This window comes from Tiliqua scincoides, chromosome 9 (genome assembly GCF_035046505.1).
Source record: "Tiliqua scincoides isolate rTilSci1 chromosome 9, rTilSci1.hap2, whole genome shotgun sequence".
Classification (NCBI taxonomy): Eukaryota; Metazoa; Chordata; class Lepidosauria; order Squamata; family Scincidae; genus Tiliqua; species Tiliqua scincoides.
In genome coordinates, this window is record NC_089829.1 from 31,847,085 (window position 1) to 31,867,745 (window position 20,661).

General features: G+C 43.8%; 1 protein-coding gene across 2 annotated transcripts in view; it reads left to right on the plus strand.

Annotated features, from left to right (window-relative positions):
• Window positions 1-20,661, plus strand: part of ZNF423 (zinc finger protein 423) — a 334,984-nt gene that overhangs the window by 42,702 nt on the left and 271,621 nt on the right. For both annotated transcript variants that reach the window (XM_066637032.1, XM_066637033.1), the window contains exon 2: window positions 15,705-15,764. In XM_066637032.1, coding sequence (XP_066493129.1) covers window positions 15,705-15,764 — 60 coding nt within the window. The remainder of the gene's footprint in view (window positions 1-15,704; window positions 15,765-20,661) is intronic.

Here is a 20,661-nt window from a genome sequence, read left to right on the forward strand (position 1 = left end):
GTAACTGAGACACGACATGAAGCGTAAAGATAGTAAGTTTGAAATGGTTCTGGGAGTTAAGAATTTACATGTCTTTATTAATTATTAGATGTTATTAGTGTGTGACTAAGGAGCTGGGAAGCTGAAAGCGTTCTTTTGAAGTCGTGTACCCAAATTAGACGGCAAAATAAATAAATAAAACAAACCCAGTAATGTCTGCTCTAATGAATTTTTCTAAATACACAAATCACACTTTATTAAGGCAGTGAATCTTTTAACTGTAAAAATATTATGACTGCCACACTGGGGAAATTCATTCAGAATTATACAACATTTGGGCTCCTTTAAAAAAAAATCAGTGGTAAGATTTGAAATTTTTACAGTGACTTTTAAAAATGGATTTAAGAAAATGGGTCTTAAAGATGCCCTCCTTCCCCCTCACTTCCAGTGTTTTGTGCCAATTTTTTTAAAGAGTGTTCTCATTTTAGCTGTATTTAAAATAAAATGCATGTGTAACAAAATGATGGAATCTATTTATGGTATGTTAGAATGAAGCACAGGTTGTTAAGGAGTCATAAAAAATATTTATTTCCCCTTTATGGGGGTGATTTAGGCTCTCCTCCCCCCAATCAAATTTGTTGCTGTAGATGCACATATGTTCTGGTATATGAAACTCTTCCGCCTTCTCTTTCATTTTCATGTGTAACATTAATGAAAAGGCAAATGCCATCTTTTAAAACACAGCAAAGAAGGAGAGAGACAGAGAAGGAAAAAAAAAAGTCTAGGGTAGAATTTTGAGTGAAACCCCCCAATCATGGAATTTTATGGGAAAAAGGTATAATGAGGCAAGTTAGGCCATTTGATGCTTGCACATGGAGTTTTAGGTACTCTAGTGGGACTGCTAACATACCTGGAGGTTTATGATTACACTCACATGCCCCAATCCAGGAATTTCTTGTGATCATTGCTGCTGTAGCATACAGATCAAGTTGACCTGCTTCGAAGATCTTTTCCAGCCAAATTCGTGGAGTGGAGGGGCTAACTCTGTGGGCACAACTATCCCCTGTGCTGAAGCTAGTGGAAATATAGGTATAAGCTCTGAAACAGGAGCTTCTGTTGTTTTCCTAAGCGACTGGAGAACTCTCTTTTTGCCTCTAGTGCACTGTGTTTTGAGCTTTTAGTTGGGGCTCCTGTGGCAGGCAGTGCGGGGAGCAGCTATTCACAAATAAAATATTAAATCTCTAGAAACGTAGCTGTGTAATTTTTATTTATTTGTGCATTTTAAGTGTTTTAGCCCCCTCTTCAGTTGACGAGACTCCTGGAGAGGTTTACATAAAATCAGCTGAAAAAAGGGAACTCGCTAACAGCTCCAGTGCTAACTAAGCTATTTGCACTGCATTGCAGCGGTGCTGAAACAACCATGGTTATATCCAGCTTGGGAAACAAGGCTGCTGGAGTACCTCCTGAAGTAAGGGGCCATTTGTCTCCTTGCCCCAGAGAAAGCCCCAGCAGCTGTTATGGGGCTACTTGGGCTTTCACCAGCCTCTGTCGCTGTCCCTGTCAGCCCTTGGGCCTGGTCTACCCACCCCTGCCCCACCGCTACCCCCTGTCCCGTTACACCCCCTCCCCTTTTTCCCTTCCCATTTCACTTCTGCACCACCCACCATGGAACTTAACTTCTTCAGTGCCAGGTATCTCTTTTGCTAGAGCGAGAAGCCAGCATGCACCCGCACAGGCCTTCACACTGGTGCTTGCTACCACTCAGCTGTTATGAAGTGCTTGCTGACACTTTTGTGACAGCTGGCCTTTTGGCAGCATGTGCTAGATTAGCACGGTGGCTGTGAAGTACTGGGTCCTAAGACAATGAAAAGTGGGGTTGTTTTCAGCTCTGATGACTTCCTCATTCTTTACTCTCCCGTGGGAGGAAGGGCCCACTTCCAGCTGGAGAAGTAAGAGTGAGGTGGAGATGGCACTGGGGATTCTATACACCATTGGCTTTTCCTTCTCTTGCTCACAGGGCATTGGCGAGTTTTGCCCAATTTTAGGGACTCTTTTTTTGTTGTACGTAGAAATAGTCTCAACCACGTGCATTCCCAACAAAGCCAAAATGCCAGAAAAAGCTTAGAAACTCTTGGATGTAGCCAGCTGTTCTGCCTCTTAAGATTTCCCTCTTAAAACCACTTCTCATGTTACATTCTTACAACATGGGCACGCTCTCTCAGGAAGGGGTTATTCCTTTCTTTGGGAAAATGACTTGTCTACAAGACTGGATTCATTTCATCCCAGCCCATTTTGAGGACTCCAAATAGGTTTCTATACAGCAGAACTGCTACCGCTTAGACAGACTGGTATTTTCAAGGTACTTGGGCTGGTTGAGTGCTATCTGTGTCTTAGCAAATCAGCACAGTGCATTAACCATTCCTATGTGTCATTTTAAGACATAGCGGTGATGTATAAGAGCACTCCCATGTGAAGACAATGTAGCATGGAGTTAGACCGCAATTCCCATATGATTTACCTTAGAGTAGCCCTGCAGATCTCATGGAGGCTATTGTAGAATAGGCTACATTCCAGAAACCATTTTAGTTCTGCTTTTAATTCATCCTTATATTTTTTCCAGTACTGTGGCCATCTCTCCTTAGGTAGTTAAGTTTGCTTTTTAATTTTTATTGCTTCGAGTATGTTGGCACAAACACAAGCCCCTTTCTCTCCTTACTTGAAAGCCTGTACTAAATAGTTTGTTGATTTTGTTATTTAAAAAGGAGACTTAGGAATCAGAAGAGATCATAAATGCAAATTTATACTCTGCATTATTTTTCTTCCTTAACAAGAATATGTATATTTTCATCTGGGGAGCTACAAGTATTAAAATGCGAGAGGAGTGGGAATATTAGCGCACTCACTTGTGGATGGGCAGGCATGTGCACCCCCTACCCAATAATACACTGTTCGTAATTGAATGCAAACTTATACACTGATACAATTCGTTTACTTGGAAATTTCATTGAAAATGCAGCAGTTTCTTCTGTGCAAGTGCATTTAGAATTGTTGAATTGGTTGAACAATATCCTTATATTAGGTTCACTTTTTATAAAGGATATGTTTATATATTCTGTATTTTATAAGGGATATACAGTATTTATGACGGATATATATGTGTTAGTATACACAACTGTAAACATAATAGTGCACATTTACCTACGTTTAAGGTTGTAATCCTATGCACACTTACCTGACAGTAAGTCCCTCTGAACATACATCTGTGTAGGCATGCATAGGTTTGTGCTGTAAGTGTGGTAATATCTGTACATAATGCTGGGCACTTCCATCCCAAACCCAAGTACACATGCCTAAATAGGACATTCTGCCACTTGTACTTTCCTGTGGTTCTGCAGCCTTTACTTGTGTACAGACACTTGCACAATTTTCTTGCATACTTCCTAACGCTGTTTGGTATATATGCGAACACACCCTAAACCTGTAGGAGTGGATCCATTTGGTGCATGAAAGCACTTCCAAGAGGAGAGAATTGGGTGTACAAAGATTTGGTGCAATGGTGTCTTGTTTGGTCCTGTCACTGTCATCTGTGCTGCTCCTGCTAGTCTCTTTGAACCAGAAGAGAATGAACTGGGGACTCGTGCGATTCCTGATTGGTTTGTATATTGGATGTGCTGAATCAGCATGGCCACATCTTGTGAAAAGCACTAGGATTGGTGGAGGAAACAGCTGTCCATTAACTTAACATAAGAACATAAGAACAGCCCCACTGGATCAGGCCATAGGCCCATCTAGTCCAGCTTCCTGTATCTCACAGCGGCCCACCAAATGCCCCAGGGAGCACACCAGATAACAAGAGACCTCATCCTGGTGCTCTCCCCTACATCTGGCATTCTGACTTAACCCATTCCTAAAATCAGGAGGTTGCGCATACACATCATGGCTTGTACCCCATAATGGATTTTTCCTCCAGAAACTCGTCCAATCCCCTTTTAAAGGCGTCTAGGCTAGACGCCAGCACCACATCCTGTGCCAAGGAGTTCCACAGACCGACCACGCGCTGAGTAAAGAAATATTTTCTTTTGTCTGTCCTAACCCGCCCAACACTCAATTTTAGTGGATGTCCCCTGGTTCTGGTATTATGTGAGAGTGTAAAGAGCATCTCCCTATCCACTCTGTCCATCCCCTGCATAATTTTGTATGTCTCAATCATGTCCCCCCTCAAGCGTCTCTTTTCTAGGCTGAAGAGGCCCAAACGCCGTAGCCTTTCCTCATAAGGAAGGTGCCCCAGCCCCGTAATCATCTTAGTCGCTCTCTTTTGCACCTTTTCCATTCCCACTATGTCTTTTTTGAGATGCGGCGACCAGAACTGGACACAATACTCCAGGTGTGGCCTTACCATCGATTTGTACAACGGCATTATAATACTAGCCGTTTTGTTCTCAATACCCTTCCTAATGATCCCAAGCATAGAATTGGCCTTCTTCACTGCTGCCGCACATTGGGTCGACACTTTCATCGACCTGTCCACCACCACCCCAAGATCTCTCTCCTGATCTGTCACAGACAGCTCAGAACCCATCAGCCTATATCTAAAGTTTTGATTTTTTGCCCCAATGTGCATGACTTTACACTTACTGACATTGAAGCGCATCTGCCATTTTGCTGCCCATTCTGCCAGTCTGGAGAGATCCTTCTGGAGCTCCTCACAATCACTTCTGGTCTTTACCACTCGGAAAAGTTTGGTGTCGTCTGCAAACTTAGCCACTTCACTGCTCAACCCTGTCTCCAGGTCATTTATGAAGAGGTTGAAAAGCACCGGTCCCAGGACAGATCCTTGGGGCACACCGCTTTTCACCTCTCTCCATTGTGAAAATTGCCCATTGACACCTACTCTCTGCTTCCTGGCCTCCAACCAGTTCTCAATCCAGGAGAGGACCTGTCCTCTAATTCCCTGACTGTGGAGTTTTTTCAGTAGCCTTTGGTGAGGGACCGTGTCAAACGCCTTCTGAAAGTCCAGATATATAATGTCCACGGGTTCTCCCGCATCCACATGCCTGTTGACCTTTTCAAAGAATTCTATAAGGTTTGTGAGGCAAGACTTACCCTTACAGAAGCCATGCTGACTCTCCCTCAGCAAGGCCTGTTCGTCTATGTGTTTTGAGATCCTATCTTTGATGAGGCATTCCACCATCTTACCCGGTATAGATGTTAGGCTGACCGGCCTATAGTTTCCCGGGTCCCCCCTCTTTCCCTTTTTAAAAATAGGCGTGACATTTGCTATCCTCCAATCTTCTGGCACCGTGGCCGTTTTGAGGGACAAGTTGCATACCTTAGTCAAGAGATCTGCAACTTCATTCTTCAATTCCTTAATAACCCTTGGGTGTATGCCATCAGGGCCCGGTGACTTATTGATCTTTAATTTATCAATGAGGTCTGAAACATCTTCTCTTTTAACCTCTATCTGACTTAACTCCTCGGTTAGGAGGGGCCGTTTGGGCAGCAGTATCTGCCCGAGGTCTTCTGCCGTGAAGAAAGATGCAAAAAACTCATTTAATTTCTCTGCCATCTCTAAGTCTCCTTTTATCTCCCCTTTCCCTCCCTCACCATCCAGAGGGCCAACCGCTTCTCTGGCGGGTTTCCTGCTTCTAACATATTTGAAGAAGCTTTTATTATTCCCCTTAATGTTGCTGGCCATGCGTTCCTCATAGTCTCGCTTGGCCTCCCCTATCACCTTCTTACATTTCTTTTGCCACAGTTTATGTTCCTTTTTATTCTCTTCATTAGGGCAAGACTTCCATTTACGGAAGGAAGCTTCCTTGCCCTTCACAGCCTCTCTAACTTGGCTGGTTAGCCATGCGGGCACTCTCCTGGATTTAGTGGAACCCTTCTTTCTTTGCGGTATACACCTCTGCTGGGCCTCTATTACTGTTGTTTTAAGCAGCCTCCATGCACTCTGGAGAGACTGGACTCTTTTTACCCTCCCTTTCAACCTCCTTCTAACCAGCCTCCTCATTTGAGGGAAGTCCGCCCGTCGGAAGTCAAGGGTTTTTGTTAGAGATTTGCCTGGTATTCTTCACCCAACGTGCACGTCAAAACGGATCGCAGCATGATCACTGTTCCCCAATGGCTCAGTAACGTTTACATCTCTAACCAGGTCCTGCGTACCGCACAAAATTAAATCCAGAGTCACCTGTCCTCTGGTGGGCTCCGTGACTAGCTGATCTAAGCCACAGTCATTTAGCACGTCAAGAAATCCGGTTTCCTTATTGTGACCAGAACACAAATTGACCCAGTCAATATGAGGATAATTGAAGTCCCCCATGATTACAACCCTGTCCTTCCTTGTCACCTCCCTGATCTGTTTCCTCATTTCAAGGTCCCCATCAGATTTCTGGTCTGGAGGACGATAGCACACCCCCAGTATTACATCGCTGCTCAAGCCTGGTAATTTAACCCACAGAGATTCTATGGTGGAGTCGGACCCACCTTCAATCTCTACTTTGCTGGATTCTATCCCTTCCTTAACATAAAGGGCCACCTCACCTCCAACACGCCCCTGCCTGTCCCTCCTGTAGAGTTTATAGCCCGGGATTGCGGTATCCCACTGATTCTCCGCATTCCACCAGGTTTCCGTTATGCCCACTATGTCAATATTTTCCCTTGTCACCAGACATTCCAGTTCTCCCACCTTTGCTCGTAGACTTCGGGCGTTCGCATAAAAGCTTTTATACACGGAATGCCCCAGGATGGGCTGCTTATTCGCTCCTTTGTCCCCGCATCCTCTCATTGTGCCAAACTGTCTATCACATCCCATCTCCCTACCTTTCCCAATTTCTTCTCCTACCCTGCCTTTGTCTTGTTGTTCTCTAACCTCCCCATCCTCATCGCATAGGGATGAGGAGTCCCGAACCGGATGCCCCTCGGCTCCTGTCGGCCTTCCCCCAGGGATCAGTTTAAAAGCTGCTCTGCCACCTTTTTAATGTTATGCGCCAGCAGTCTGGTTCCATTCTGGTTCAAATGGAGCCCGTCCCTCTTGTACAGGCCCCGCAGATAAAATGGTCTCCCCCCTTTCCTGTACTTCCTACTCAGGAAAATAGCTAGCTAGTGGAAAAGAAAGTCTTAACTCCCAGGGATTGTAGTGTGTGTGTGTGTGTGTGTGTGTGTGTGTGTGTTTTAAAGCCTGAAGTGTGAAAATCTGGGTGAAGATTGATTTATAATTCTAGGAATAGTATAGTTTAATGGGTTTCAATTAATGAATGTTTTTTTTTTAATGAGAGGCAAATGTAACTAAGAATTCAATGTGGCTGAACCTCCTTGTACATATTTCTGAAAGGACAAAGTTCATCAGAGTAATTCATTAAGAAAGCAAAAGTTAGGCATCTCTCATGTCCACTTGCTATTTTGCAACCAGAGTCCTGAAAGGTGTACAGTATTCATATTGCTGTTGGATGTAGTCTGGACTAGGTTGTGGCTTTGTAACAGATACCACAAGTAGACAGGTTTTGTTTATGTTCATTAATGATTCTTCGAAGTATGATCTGTGTTCTCAACCTTGTGAGTGTCATTTGAAGTTGTGGCCACCCACTGAGATGTATGGCTTGCGATCTCCCACATCAAAACTTTTCCTCCACTGTACCACATTGTCCTGTTTAAAAAAAAAAAAGAAGACCCCTTTCTAAAAGACTTGAAAGTTATTTTAGATTTCTGTGGATGAGTGAGAATACTCAGGAGCTGGTAAGGAGCAAGATCTAAAATCAACCTGTTTGAGTTAAAAGATAAAGGGATGGGTGTAGATCATTATTTTTCCCAATGTGTCAATCTTTAAATGAAAGTTTTTGTGTGTGTGCGTTTTAATATAAGGGGACCATTGAAAATCCTCCCTCCAAATCTTTTTTTAAAGTGTCACTTTCTGGCTTTTTCACCTTTTATGATTTTCTGGAATATTTGATTCTTCTTTCCTGCTACATAACTGGATCTTGGTGGGGGGGGGAAAATACATGGGATCTATGTCATAGAATCTGAAGCCTCAACATTATGTCATGTATAAAATCAGTATGGTCTATTGCTGTAGTCTTTAAGTCTTCAAGCCCCAGCCTGTAACATAAGGACCCACTTTCAAGTACAGTATCCCAGCACAGATGACCTGGGTAGCCATGGTTAGAAGATAAAACACAAATTGTGGGTTTACACATTAAGAGCATAAGAATGGCCCCGCTGGATCAGGCCATAAGCCCATCTAGTCCAGCTTCCTGTATCTAACAGTGGCCCACCAAATGCCCCAGTGAGCACACAAGACAGCAAGAGACCTGCATCCTGGTGCCCTCCCTTGCATCTGGCATTTCTAAAATCAGGAGGTTGCACATACACATCATGGCTTGGAACCCGTGATGGATTTTTCCTCCAGAATCCATGTGAATTCTCCTTTCAAGTTAGTCTTAGATCCTGTGCAGCATTACAGTAATTGCATGTTTTAAAGACATGGTTAGAAGCTAGTTTTGCAAATCTTAGTTAAAACTAACTATGGTTAACACTAGTGCAGATATAAGGTTCCATCCATAGTTTAACCAGTGGTTGTAGGGCGGATTTTCAAACATAAAGGCAAATTATAGTTTAAAGCTGCTTGTGCACTTCTTTTTTTACTTCTGCACAGCACTTCAGGCTGTTTGTGCTATGCTTTTTGCTTCACTAGCCACTTGCAAACCATGGTTTGTCAGTTCTGACATCACTAGATCAGGGATTGGCAACTTTTCCCTTTAAAGGGGCTGAACACTTGGCGATGATGTCACCATGGAACTTCCAGGTTGCTGAGCGTGCAGAGCTTGACTTGGGAGGTGAAACTTCTTGCCCAATTTTCTGCTCACTGGATGGGGTTAATGGAACAGTAGCACAGGGACTCCGCAAGCCCCGGCAGGTGACCTGGGCAGGTCATTCCCTGTCCAGTGCATGGCAACTTGGGCGGGAGGCTTAGCCTCCCAAGCTGAGCTCTGTGTCTCATTGATTCTTAATTTTCCCTGCTGTGTCTGGAAAGCAGGGAATGAGATAGGTTTCACTGGAATATTAATGTCCTGGATAATTTGGTCACCATTAATTAGTTCTTTGCATAAACCTGCTAGTGGTATCCTATTTTGTTTTGTTTTGTCTTTCTCTTTGCATTTTTTCTTCCTATACTTTAAAAAAAATAAAACTTTTCTTTGAGTCTAAATTAACAATATATTCCCTTCTGTCCCCCCTCCCCCTTGTCTCAGACTGCTTTAGCTGTCTGGATTCCATTCCCTCGTTTTTCCTTTCTAAAAGCTGGCTTTTGCCTGCAGAACAAAACATACCCCCTCCCCAGTCAACATGTACACTCTGCCAATCCCCATTACAGACTTTGGAGAAAAGCGGCTCAAGAACCTGCATGAGTTTAGGCTGTGAACTAGCTAAATAAGCCGTGTAAAACACCCTCTTGTCTCTTTCACGGGCCTGCCCGGCCATGAAAGGGGCAATGTATAATGGCCCTATTAAGGGGTGGCAAGAAAAATCTGGCTAAGGGCCACCATTCAAACTGAGCCTTGCCGTGGGGTTTAGCAAATGCCAGATTACTGCGTGTCTACACTCCTCAAAAACCTAAAGGCAGTTGCGCTTAAAAGGAGACCATCCTAGTGGAGATTCTTGAACTTTAAAACATCCCCAGTTCAAGCAAACCTATCATTTTAGGTTCCAAATGCAGCAGCTTTTCTCCATTGTCATAGTGGCTACAGCTTGACCCCGTGACTTTCCTCCTTCCAGTCCTTCTCACTTATGAAATAACATTGCAGTGGCACAGGATGGAACTACTCACCAGAGGGTCTCTGCTCTGCTGTAGACATGCCAGTGTTGTTGAGAATATGGGTCCGTAGCTCTCGCCTCAGGAGTGTCTGCTAGACTCTCCTGGACAATTAATGATGTGGACACCGCTTCGGATGGAAAGTACCATATTTATTTGGCTCCTCTCAACCTAGATTATGCAATAGACCAGCAATATGCAACCTATATTATGCAGTAGACCACCAACCCTGGCACTTGCCTCAGCGACTTGAGGCACTTGCTGGGGTGTGATGGGTTGTCTCCTGCCCTGGCTATTTGTGCCATTCCAAGCAGTGGTTGGAGACTCAGCATAGTGGAAAGACCTCCAGTGAACAAAAACTGCATGCTGCGAAAAGCCCCCGCATGCTCTGACATCCTTACCGCTGTTTGAAGTGGCTTGCGATGTCTCTGAACCTGGAAGTGACTGACGATGATGTCATTGCCAATCACTTCTGGGAGCTGCATGCTGTGAACATGCACACTTTGGGAACTGCTGCAGTAGACCAGTATCCCTAAAGAAATGATGGCAAATGTTGCTGTGGAAAGTGTTTTATGGGTGTTTTTTTTTGTTTTTTTTGCAATTAAGTCCCGCCTTTCTTCCATGATGAAATTCAAGCCACCATACATGTGGTTTCTAGGCAGTCACCCTTCTAGGCACTGATTAGAACCAGACCCGCTTAAAAACAGCAAGGCAGCTGAGCAAGCTCCTCTTTGGAGGTTGTACAGTTCCATGTGCCAAAATGGGACTTGAATAATTAATAATAATAATTGATGATGATAAATGGAGATAATTTTTCTTGACAGCTGGATAAACATAATGACAAATAAAATGAAGATACATGAGCCATCGCTTAAACTACATACAGCAATTCCTGGGCAACAGGACATGGTTGTATACGTATTTTAAAACAAATAAGTCTTGTAACCTACAGTGTATTCAAAGGGCTCATGGGTTGGGTTTCTGTGAGTTACATAGTTATGTCCTACTAACATACATACGTACATCCCACCCAAAGGTGGGTTATTTCTGGTCTGTAGCGGAACAAATATTCTTTGCCGACTTCCCAAAGAGTGCTTACATGAACCATGTAAGTATGTGAACTAATAATGGTCCACAGTACTACTTGTTTTAATTATTTACTCAGTGTACTGTATTTGAATTGAACAAGTTCTTAAGCGCTTCATTGAGTGATTGACCAATAACAGAACCTTTGTGCTTTTGCTTCTATTCTAGATATTATCCTCCATATAGATATCTGGGCCTACACTAAGGGTCCAATCCTATCCAACTTCCCAGTGTGGATGCAGCCATGCCAATGGGGCGTGCACCACGTCTTGCAGTGGGAGGGCAGAGGGAGGCATCCTCAGGGCAAGGGGATGTTTGTTTCCTTACCTGTACGGAAGTTGGAACATACTTGTTTGGAAACAGCTGGCTCTTGCTGACCTGGCGTTATCATGCCTGCATGAAAGTACCACAGAGGATGTACTATGTGAGAAAGAGAGTTTTGATGCAGCTCTCCATAACTTGGGGAACTAATGTAGTAACATACTTCTAGAACAGATAGAAATCTGAAAAGTATTTTAAGATATTCCAGTTATTAGTGAACACATTAATATGAACTGTCTGAGACATGGAGGCAACTGCTACTGTTGCTCATGCTGCATTTTCGCATACGTATGGAATCTTGTGCAGAATGTAAAATCCAGAGCATATTCTGGCTTCACTCAAGAGGTAAGAAGCAGAAGATAAGTCTTTTAGATTTGTCAGTTGTTGGAAGGAACTTCGAGCTAGCAAAGGATTTTGTTCTTCCTCTGGTTCAAATTGGTTAGAAGACCGTTTCGTAAACTCAGATATTTAGTGTTGGCATTGACCTGACCTGAGAAAGAAGGAGAAGTCATAGTTCAGAGCAGGGGTCTTCAAACTGTTCAGTATGAGGACCACATCATATATTTTACACATTTTTGCAGGCTGCAAAAAAAATCAGTTTTATAAATGAATGATTGAAATTTGAATGAATGAATATGTTTTACTTGAATCTTTTTTTTTTGTAATCAGCATGATATAATTCAGAACAAAAGAGAAATGTGACAATTACAAAGAAACAAAGCTGTGCCTAAGCTGAGAAATGATATATAATGAGTAAAAAATATCCAACTAGTGAGTACTCTGACAAAAAAAGTTACAGGCTAGATAAAACCTTGTGGCAGCCTGAATGTTGTACCCAGATCATAGTTTAGAGTCCCCTGATTTAGAACTAGAGCATTAAAGCACCAATTTTGTGTTTCCTGCCTTGCATTCAGTCTGTGGTATCTCCAGGTAAGGCTGGAAAAATCTCCTGATACCCTGGAGATTGATGACCACTCAATTTTGATCAAACTGATCTAGATGAACCATTAGGTGAACATTGTTCCAGAACCACTTTTCAGAGCGCGATACCATAGTCCTCTGAGACTGAAGGATGCCAGTGATAGGTGAACATACTGATTTATTCTCATATTCTAATCTGAAATGGCTCTCGCAATGAGATTACATTAGGTTGTTTCATAATTGAAACTCCCAGGTAGTTTTGTTGCTTCTTTTTTTTTGTCTTATAAAACAACTGCAGTGGTATTGATATCCTAATTTGGATCAGAACCAAGACATGGCTGGAGGCAGTGGCGTCACTAGGGTTTGCGTCAGTTGGTGCCGGAGGCCATGCAGTGGGCGGGGCAACACCCCAGTGGTGGGCATGGTGATCTACCATTGCCCCGCCCCCACTGGTTTTTTTGGCTTTACCTTTTGATAGAATAAAGATATTTCAACACAGTTTGTTTCATTGCGTTCTGCATGAAATTACACATTGATTGATATATAATATGATGGTATTATTTTTGCCAACTGTGGTTTTGGACACTAGTGGTGTCACCTCCCTTCTGGGTGTCAACTTACTAACATCTTATTGGAGCAGATCTCAAACTTTTAGCACTGGGACCCGCTTTTTAGAATGACAATCTGTCCAGGACCCATCATAAAGTAAATTAAAATAATTATAAATAAATTAAAGTAAAATAAATAAGGGAAAGCCAGCCCTGTTCCACCAAGTGAATTTTCTCTGTAGCCTGCCTGCAATACCCCCCCCCCAAAAAAAAAGAATCAGTAAGATTTTCACCTCTACCCAATACCCAGTTCAATTTAAGTTCTTATATTTCAAGCATATCACTATCAGGACCCACCTGGCTTTACAAATCTGAGAGCCCAATCCTATGCCTGTCTAGTCAGAAGTCCCATTATAGTCAGTGGGGCTTACTCCCAGGAAAGTGTGGATAGGATTGCAGCCTAAAACAAAAAGATTCACCTTATTCTGTCAAGCCTCTGTTTCATTCTTTTTATTGGGGGGGGGGGGAGAGCTGCCTTCTGGAATATTTGTTGAGCTCTATTTGCATCAAATCAGGACCATTCTGGTGGCCTCACAGTTGCCTTTGCCTGAACTGCCCAGGAGCCAAGGCACGTTTGCTTACTTGCGAGTAAACGCGACCATGTGGCTTAGTTTCGCTTTCCATAGGGGTCAATACATTCGCCAGCTTGGAGGGAGGGATCTCCTTCTCGGGTGTTTTTTTGGGGCTACATTCATTGGATCAGGACCATTCTGGTGCTGTTGGATTCCTCTCAGCCTGCCCTTTGAGATGGACTAAGGCATGTTCACCTACTCGCGAGTAAACACATGATACGGCTGGGTTCCACTTTACATTGTGCACCATGCATTTGTTGTTTTCTGGTTTTTTGCCAATAACTTTTGATCAAAAGGTGATAATTCACTCCTGTTTTCTGCATTGTATTCTGCTGAAAATTCCACACCCAACAGTATATAATATGATGGTGTTACTCCTAACCACCACAATTTTAGCGTGTTGCCCTCCCAGTGTGCGTCACCCGGTGCCCCCTAGTAACGCCACTAAATGGAGGGGATCTAGTGTAAAAAATTATCACCCCTTTTCTTGATGTAGCCTTTTTAAAAAAGAAGAAGAAGAAATTTTAAAGCAGTGTTCACAAGATCTGGGGCTAAATGTTGGTTTCAATAAAGAGGCAAAATTGAATGGTGCTTTTGTCGTAAACGTACCCTTCCATCAAAAGTCCATAAATTATAGTGGATGAGTATTGATTACAGTACATTGGTCATTTATCATCCATATTAAAAAGAGGGTTATTTTTTCCCATTTCTTTAACGCCATCCCCATCAATTTTTGGAGGTCAGCAAAAAGGCTGGTTTTAGACCCATGGGGGAAAGGGGCAATGGACTTTCAGAAAATAAAAAATTTAATCTAAAGGCCATAAACTGCTCAAGGTATTATACATGGTTGAAATTGTGTATCTGTGCTTTGGTCGCCTGTGTTGTAGAAGTGTAGTTGGACTTCACTTGGTGAAGTCTGGACTGGTGCCCAGTTAAGAGCAGAACTTGTCTAAAAACTTATCCATATATGACCTATAATATAATAAGGCTGTCGATTGAGGTTTTGCACCTGATTATAGTAAAACTTTTGACTGCACTTAGCTTGAAGAGTTCAGAACTGGTATTTTAGATACTGTCTGCTTTGATCCAACGACAAAGGGAAATTGGTTTAGGCAAAATTTCTGCTCTGCTCTGGAAGATTGGGGTTCACATCTCTGCCACTAGCCTCAGTGTTTCCTGAGTGAAATTGATATGTGGATGGCCTGCCCTTCAGGTTTGCGTGAGGCTGGATATTGTATGAAGATTTGTAAAGTATCCTGTGTATGGAAAGCACTTTAAACAGGTTTATCAATGACTTGGGTTGGTGAGCCTGCAAGTTAGTTGTTTTTATGTTTCATGCAGGTATATATAGGGCTACAGAACTGTTGGTTGGCCTGATCGCTTTTGTACAATTCAGCTCATGCTTACTTAAAGTGATCCTCATTATATTCAAGGGGGCTTACTCTAAATAAATCAGTATAGGATTGCAGCTGACAGGGGTCACCCCAAAGCTGCACTGATCCACAGAGGTCCTCAGAAGTCCAGTTTAGCTGAGGATGGAGGAGCAAAGCCTGCTGCATCCCCCCACTCCCCAGCTCCAACTTTGGACCCTGCAGCTGCAGGATGTAGAGGTGCCCCTGAGTAGAAACCAGTGACGTGCTGCAGTGAGGTCCAAGACTGGGGAGGCACAGCATGTGGAGCTCAGGGATGTGATGATGTCGTGCCACAAGGCATTCAGGGGAGGCCACAGTGCAGCACTTGCAGAGAATAGAGCTTGTGGCAGTGACAGCTCAACCTCCCCTGTTGATCATGCAACCACTCAGAAACGGGTAGGGCACATTCACAATCACCAGAGGGCTGAGCTGTTGCTGCCACAATCTCCCCCTGTATGTGAGACTGTTTTCATTGGAGGCGCATGAGGCTCTGAGGCTATTTTCATTGGAGCAGGACAGGACAGGAGAGGCTCTGCCTCCCATAACCTCATAATCCTGGTAGAAACCACCAGTCTATCTTCAGCAGGTAGACAGAAATGCTGGACCTCATTTGGACAATTAAAAGTGGTACCGCCAGGGCTGTGGCCTCCTGCTACCATTAGAGCCAACTCAAAGGATGGTCTTTTCCACTGTTGTGTACTCCCCACCCCAGTTTTAAGCTAGAGAGGAAGTCTGAAACAATTCCTGTACGCTCCATAGAGGGCAATAGGTCACTTGTAAAGGTGGGGATGATAAGTGGAATTGTAGAACCCCTCGCATACAATCACATGTAGTTGCAAAAATGCCAAATTAAACACATGCGCGTGCGCGCACACACAGAATGACTAGTTTAGGAGTATTGTGGTGTAATATGATTGGTAGAGTGTGGCACAATTAATGCTTTTCTCTTGTTCTTGAAATTCTTGTTGAATGTAAAATTGTACTTCTTTTTGTTTTCCAGTCGAAGAGGGTGAGTCGTCAGATTTCACTTTGAACTGGGACTCCTCCGTGACCCAATCAGGTAACAGCTTTGGGCTTCTTCCCATTTGTAAGAAAGATGGCTCGCCCTATACAGAAATTGTTTTGTGCATGTCACATTCCTGTCTTTACTCCAAAACCTATCCATTGCAACACAATTTTTATATAGGTTCCATATGGCCAATAAAACCCATTACATACAGAGACTAATATACTCTTATACTCCCGAGAGCTGTTCCTTTTTTCTTGTGGGCACACTGAAACGGGTTATGATTTTCTCAGGTATCGCTGCTTTGAAGTTCCTTACAATGGGTACCATTGCACCTCCATTCCAATCTAATTATATAAAAGACACTTTAATGGGAATTTTCAACTTGCATTTCAACATTGTAGCGTTTGTGTATTTCTCTTTTTGTGGGGCGAAATGGCAAAGGGTGGAATGTCACAGTTGATGGATCGATGATTGGTTCATCAGTAAAGACCCAGGTCTGACTTGTCTAAGAATATAAAAAGACTTTGAAATGGAGATGAATTGTGATGGTGTTCGTGTTTATGACACTCAGAACTCCTGCAGAAAATGATGTAAAATAAAGGGGTTATTGTAGAGAAGATTTTTTTGTTGTTCCAAAGGTTATTAACTGGGAGCATGGATGTGGGAAAGAAAATATGAATGTAGCATAGACTCTGAACTTTATTGGTACCAGGATGTGACTATATCGATTATCAACAAAGGGCAATGGAGGGAAGTCACGACTACAGGGACCTCAGGCCTTAGAAAGTCTTAGGGTGCACTGGTTGGAAAGCATCCTGAAATCAGAAACATCTATTTCTTGTTTTTACAAAATATTACACCAAATTAGTCTGAAATTAGTGTGCAGTTTTTTGGGGGATAGAAAACTATGCGTGTGTGAGGGGGGGAGGAGAAAATTGGCTCTTGGCATCCTGCAGTCCTTATCATGATCTCCCCCCCCCACCCGCATGGCTTATTTTTGTTTATTTCAAAGAGGTGCTTCTGGTTGGAAGGCCCAGCTTTTAACACTGTGTTTCCGCAAACAACTAGTTTGGTCCTTGAGGAGCCAACAGTGTAGCAAGGAGGAGGAACCAGCCCTTGGGAACTGGGCCTGAGGGAAAATGCAGTGAGCTCTTGGATGCAGAGGGAGCAATACCAGTAATAGAACAAGTCTGGAAGTCGGGCATGCAGTCAAGACTGAGGCTGAAGAATCCAGTAGACTGCTTAGGTGGGGTGGAGCTGCTCTGGAGCCCAAGAGGGTATCCTATTCCAGTGAACCTTGTCACCTGTAGGCTCAGGGTGTTTGAGTAATAATAATAATAAAAATAATAAAAATAATAATAATAATATTATTATTATTATTATTATTATTATTATTATTATTATTATTATTATTAACTTTATTTTTACCCCGCCTTTCTCCCCGAAGGGACTCAAGGCGGCTTACAACATATTAAAAACAATTTAAAAACAGATAAAAACATATTAACACATCATAAAAAACAGCAGTCAGAGTACAAAAATAGGTAAAAAGAGCATAGAGCAGCAGCAAGTCATAAAAGAATCAGGCCTGTAAAAAATATTAAAAGATGTTAAAAAGATGTTAAAAGGCCGAGAACTCAGAAGGCCTGTTTAAACAGAAGGGTCTTCAGGCCTTGCCGAAAGGTCTCAAGAGAGGGAGCCATTCTTAAGTCAAGGGGAAGGGAGTTCCATAGCGTTGGTGCCACTACTGAGAAGGCCCTATTTCTTGCAGCCGCCCCATGTACCTCCCTAGGCGGCGGCACTTGTAAAAAGGCCTTCTCTGATGACCTGAGAGGGCGAGCCGGATTGTACGGGAGCAGGCGATCTCTAAGATACCCTGGTCCAGAGCAGTATAGGGCTTTAAAGGTCAATACCGGCACCTTGAATTGGGCCCGGAAACGAATGGGCAGCCAGTGCAGCCGCTGGAGGAGCGGACTGACAGAGTCGAACCGTCTACCTCCAGTAACCACGCGGGCCGCCGCATTCTGCACTAGTTGCAGTTTCCGAACCGTCTTCAAGGGCAGCCCCACATAGAGCGCGTTACAGTAATCTAATCTCGATGTCACCGAGGCATGGATCACCGTGGCCAGGTCGGCACGATCCAAGTACGGCCGCAGCTGGCGCACCAGCCGAAGCTGAGCGAAGACCCCCCTTGCCACAGCCGCCACCTGGGAATCCAGGAGCAGCTGCGAGTCCAGGTGGACCCCCAAGCTGCGGACCTGCTCCTTCAGAGGGAGTGCAACCCCATTCAGCGCAAGCCGATAGTCCAGCACCTGCATCGAGGATTTCCGAACCAGGAGAGCTTCTGTCTTATCCAGATTTAATTTCAGCTTGTTAGCCCCCATCCAGATCCTCACTGCCTCCAGATAGCGCTCCAGGCCCTCAACCGCCACCCTGGAGTCTGGAGGAAAGGAGAGATAGAGCTGGGTGTCATCAGCATATTGATGGCACCCCACTCCAAACCCCCGGATGACCTCTCCCAGCGGTTTCATGTAGATGTTAAATAGCATCTTAGTAGTTTAAAAACTTAGATTCTTGTTTAGTATAATTGTGCGACTTGTCTCTGAAAGATTCTTTTTGGTTAATTCTTGACTAGAACTGTCCTTTTGAAGGTACAACAATGATGACTCAATAAAGCCCTTTATTATCACATTTATGTACACTGGCCTCTTGCCAAGAAGACCAAGATGATACTCCCCCCCCCCCCAGGGTGAAGGGGGGACTTGTCCCCTTCTTTTCATTCTTATTAAAACCCTATGGAGAAGATTAGGCTGAGGCAGTGGTTCCCAAACTGACTGCAGTAACAGTGCCTTGTGGTCACAGAGCCCTGTTGTGGCAGTGCCAGTGCCATGGGCGCTGCCATCTTGGATTGCACAAGACTTTGTGTGATTCAAGATGATGGTACCTGGGAGAGCCTGTAAGAAGAGGCTGCCAGGGACATCCGGCGGTGCCCCTGTGAGTGCTCTGTGGTGCCCTTGGGTGCCGTGGCACACAGTTTGGGAATCACTGGGCTTGAGAGATGATGGCTGACTCAAGGTCACCCAGTAAATTTCATGACTGGGTAGATATTGAAATTGGGCCTTCCCGGTCCAAGCTCAACACTGAAATCACTGCACTACCCAGAACATAAGAAAAAACCCTTTTGGATATGGCCAGAGGTTCATCTAGTCCAGCATCCTGTGGCCCACAGTGGCCCACCAGCTGCCTCTGAGAAGGTCACAAGCAAGAGAGAAAGACCCACTTCTCTCCTGCTATTGTTCTCCCACAACAGGCATTCAGGGGCACACTGCCTCTGAGCCTGAAAGTAACACACAGACGTCATGACTAGTAGCCATTGTTAGACCTGCCTTCCATGAATCTGTCCATTCTGCTTTTAAAGCCTTTTGAGTTTGTGCAGAAACCTGCGTATTGTGGCCATGAATTCCAAAGACTGTTTATGCACTGTATGAAACTGTGCCTCCTTTTATCCTTCCTAATTCTCTCACCAATTTCAATTGATTGGAGCCCTGGTTCTAGTTCTGTGGGAGAGGGATAAAAACATTGCTTCCTCTCCCCCCATACCATGGATAATTTTATAAACCTCAATCATGTGCCCCCGCTACCATGCTAGAAAGCCCCATGCATTGTAGCTTTTCTTCATAAGGGAGATGTTTCAACCTCCTGATCAGTCTAGTTACCTTGCTTTACACTTTTTCCAGCTTTCCTTCCAGCACACAAGATGGCTCATCTCTTTCTTTGCAGAGTACCCCTGCTTCCTTTGTGCTCTATTGCAGGTTGTTCTTTAAACTTGAGTTACTCTAAAAGGAGGAGGTGCAGGAGTTGGCCTTCCTTGTGACTTTCTAGATGGGGGCAATGCTCTGCTGGTGTGGAATCAATGTGCACTTGCCTTACATTTTCATTCCCCCCTCCCTCACTTTTGCACAAAGCCTATTTTATATTATTCCAGGCAACACTGTTTTCCGCATGGCATTGTTTGAACAACTTGTGATATTTTACCATTCTTTGAAAGTGTATATTTCTAGTCTAAAAACCTCTGACTGTGAGGTGGAAGGCCTCTTCATTCCTGGAGCGAGCTGCATATGAAAAGAGCTAGTTCTGTGGCTCTTGCTTGGCCTTAATCTTGAACAATAGTAGCATGGGTTCGTCAGCTACCTTGAATTCTCTGAACATGGAGGTAAACCAGCAAAGGGAGATGAGAAACATTCCCCGACCTGCAACCTACACCCATTAGAATGTTCCACTTCAACTTTTGGAGAAAACATTTGGATGCATTGTTCCATGAAGCTGCTTTATACTGAATCAGACCTCTGTTCCATCTTGTTCAGTATTACCTGAGCTTGGTGATGATAGCTCTCTAGGGCAGGGGTGCTCAAACTTTCAACTTTACAGATTCTGGATCTTTAAAATTGTGTAGGAGAGAGAATTTCAGCAGGTGCAGCTTGTCATCTGTGGGATGACAAGTTGCACCTGCTGAAATTCTTCTATACACTTGTTAAAGGTCCAGCATCCCTAAAGTTGAAAGTTTGAGCACCCCTGCTCTAGGGTTTGGGGTATCCTCATATTAGGATAGAAAATCACTTCCCTCATTATCCTCAGAATTCAGTATCCATGGGGGGGGGGGGGTCCTAGAATGGATCCCCGTGGATACTGAGGCCCACTTTATTGATGCTATGTGGAAAATAGTGGCATTTTTGAAATCCTTGCACCAAAATTAATAAAGTAACATTAAAATATTCAGATAAACACAAAATTGTTCAATATTTTTTACGTTGTGTTACCAGTTGCCAGGGAATGATCCACCAGGCAAATTGTCTGTTGTCTTCATGGCCTGCTTGTGGATGCCTGTTGGAGGCAGGATCTTGGAACCATGTTGTCTTCTTGCACAGAGCAACTGCCTGTGGCTTTGTGA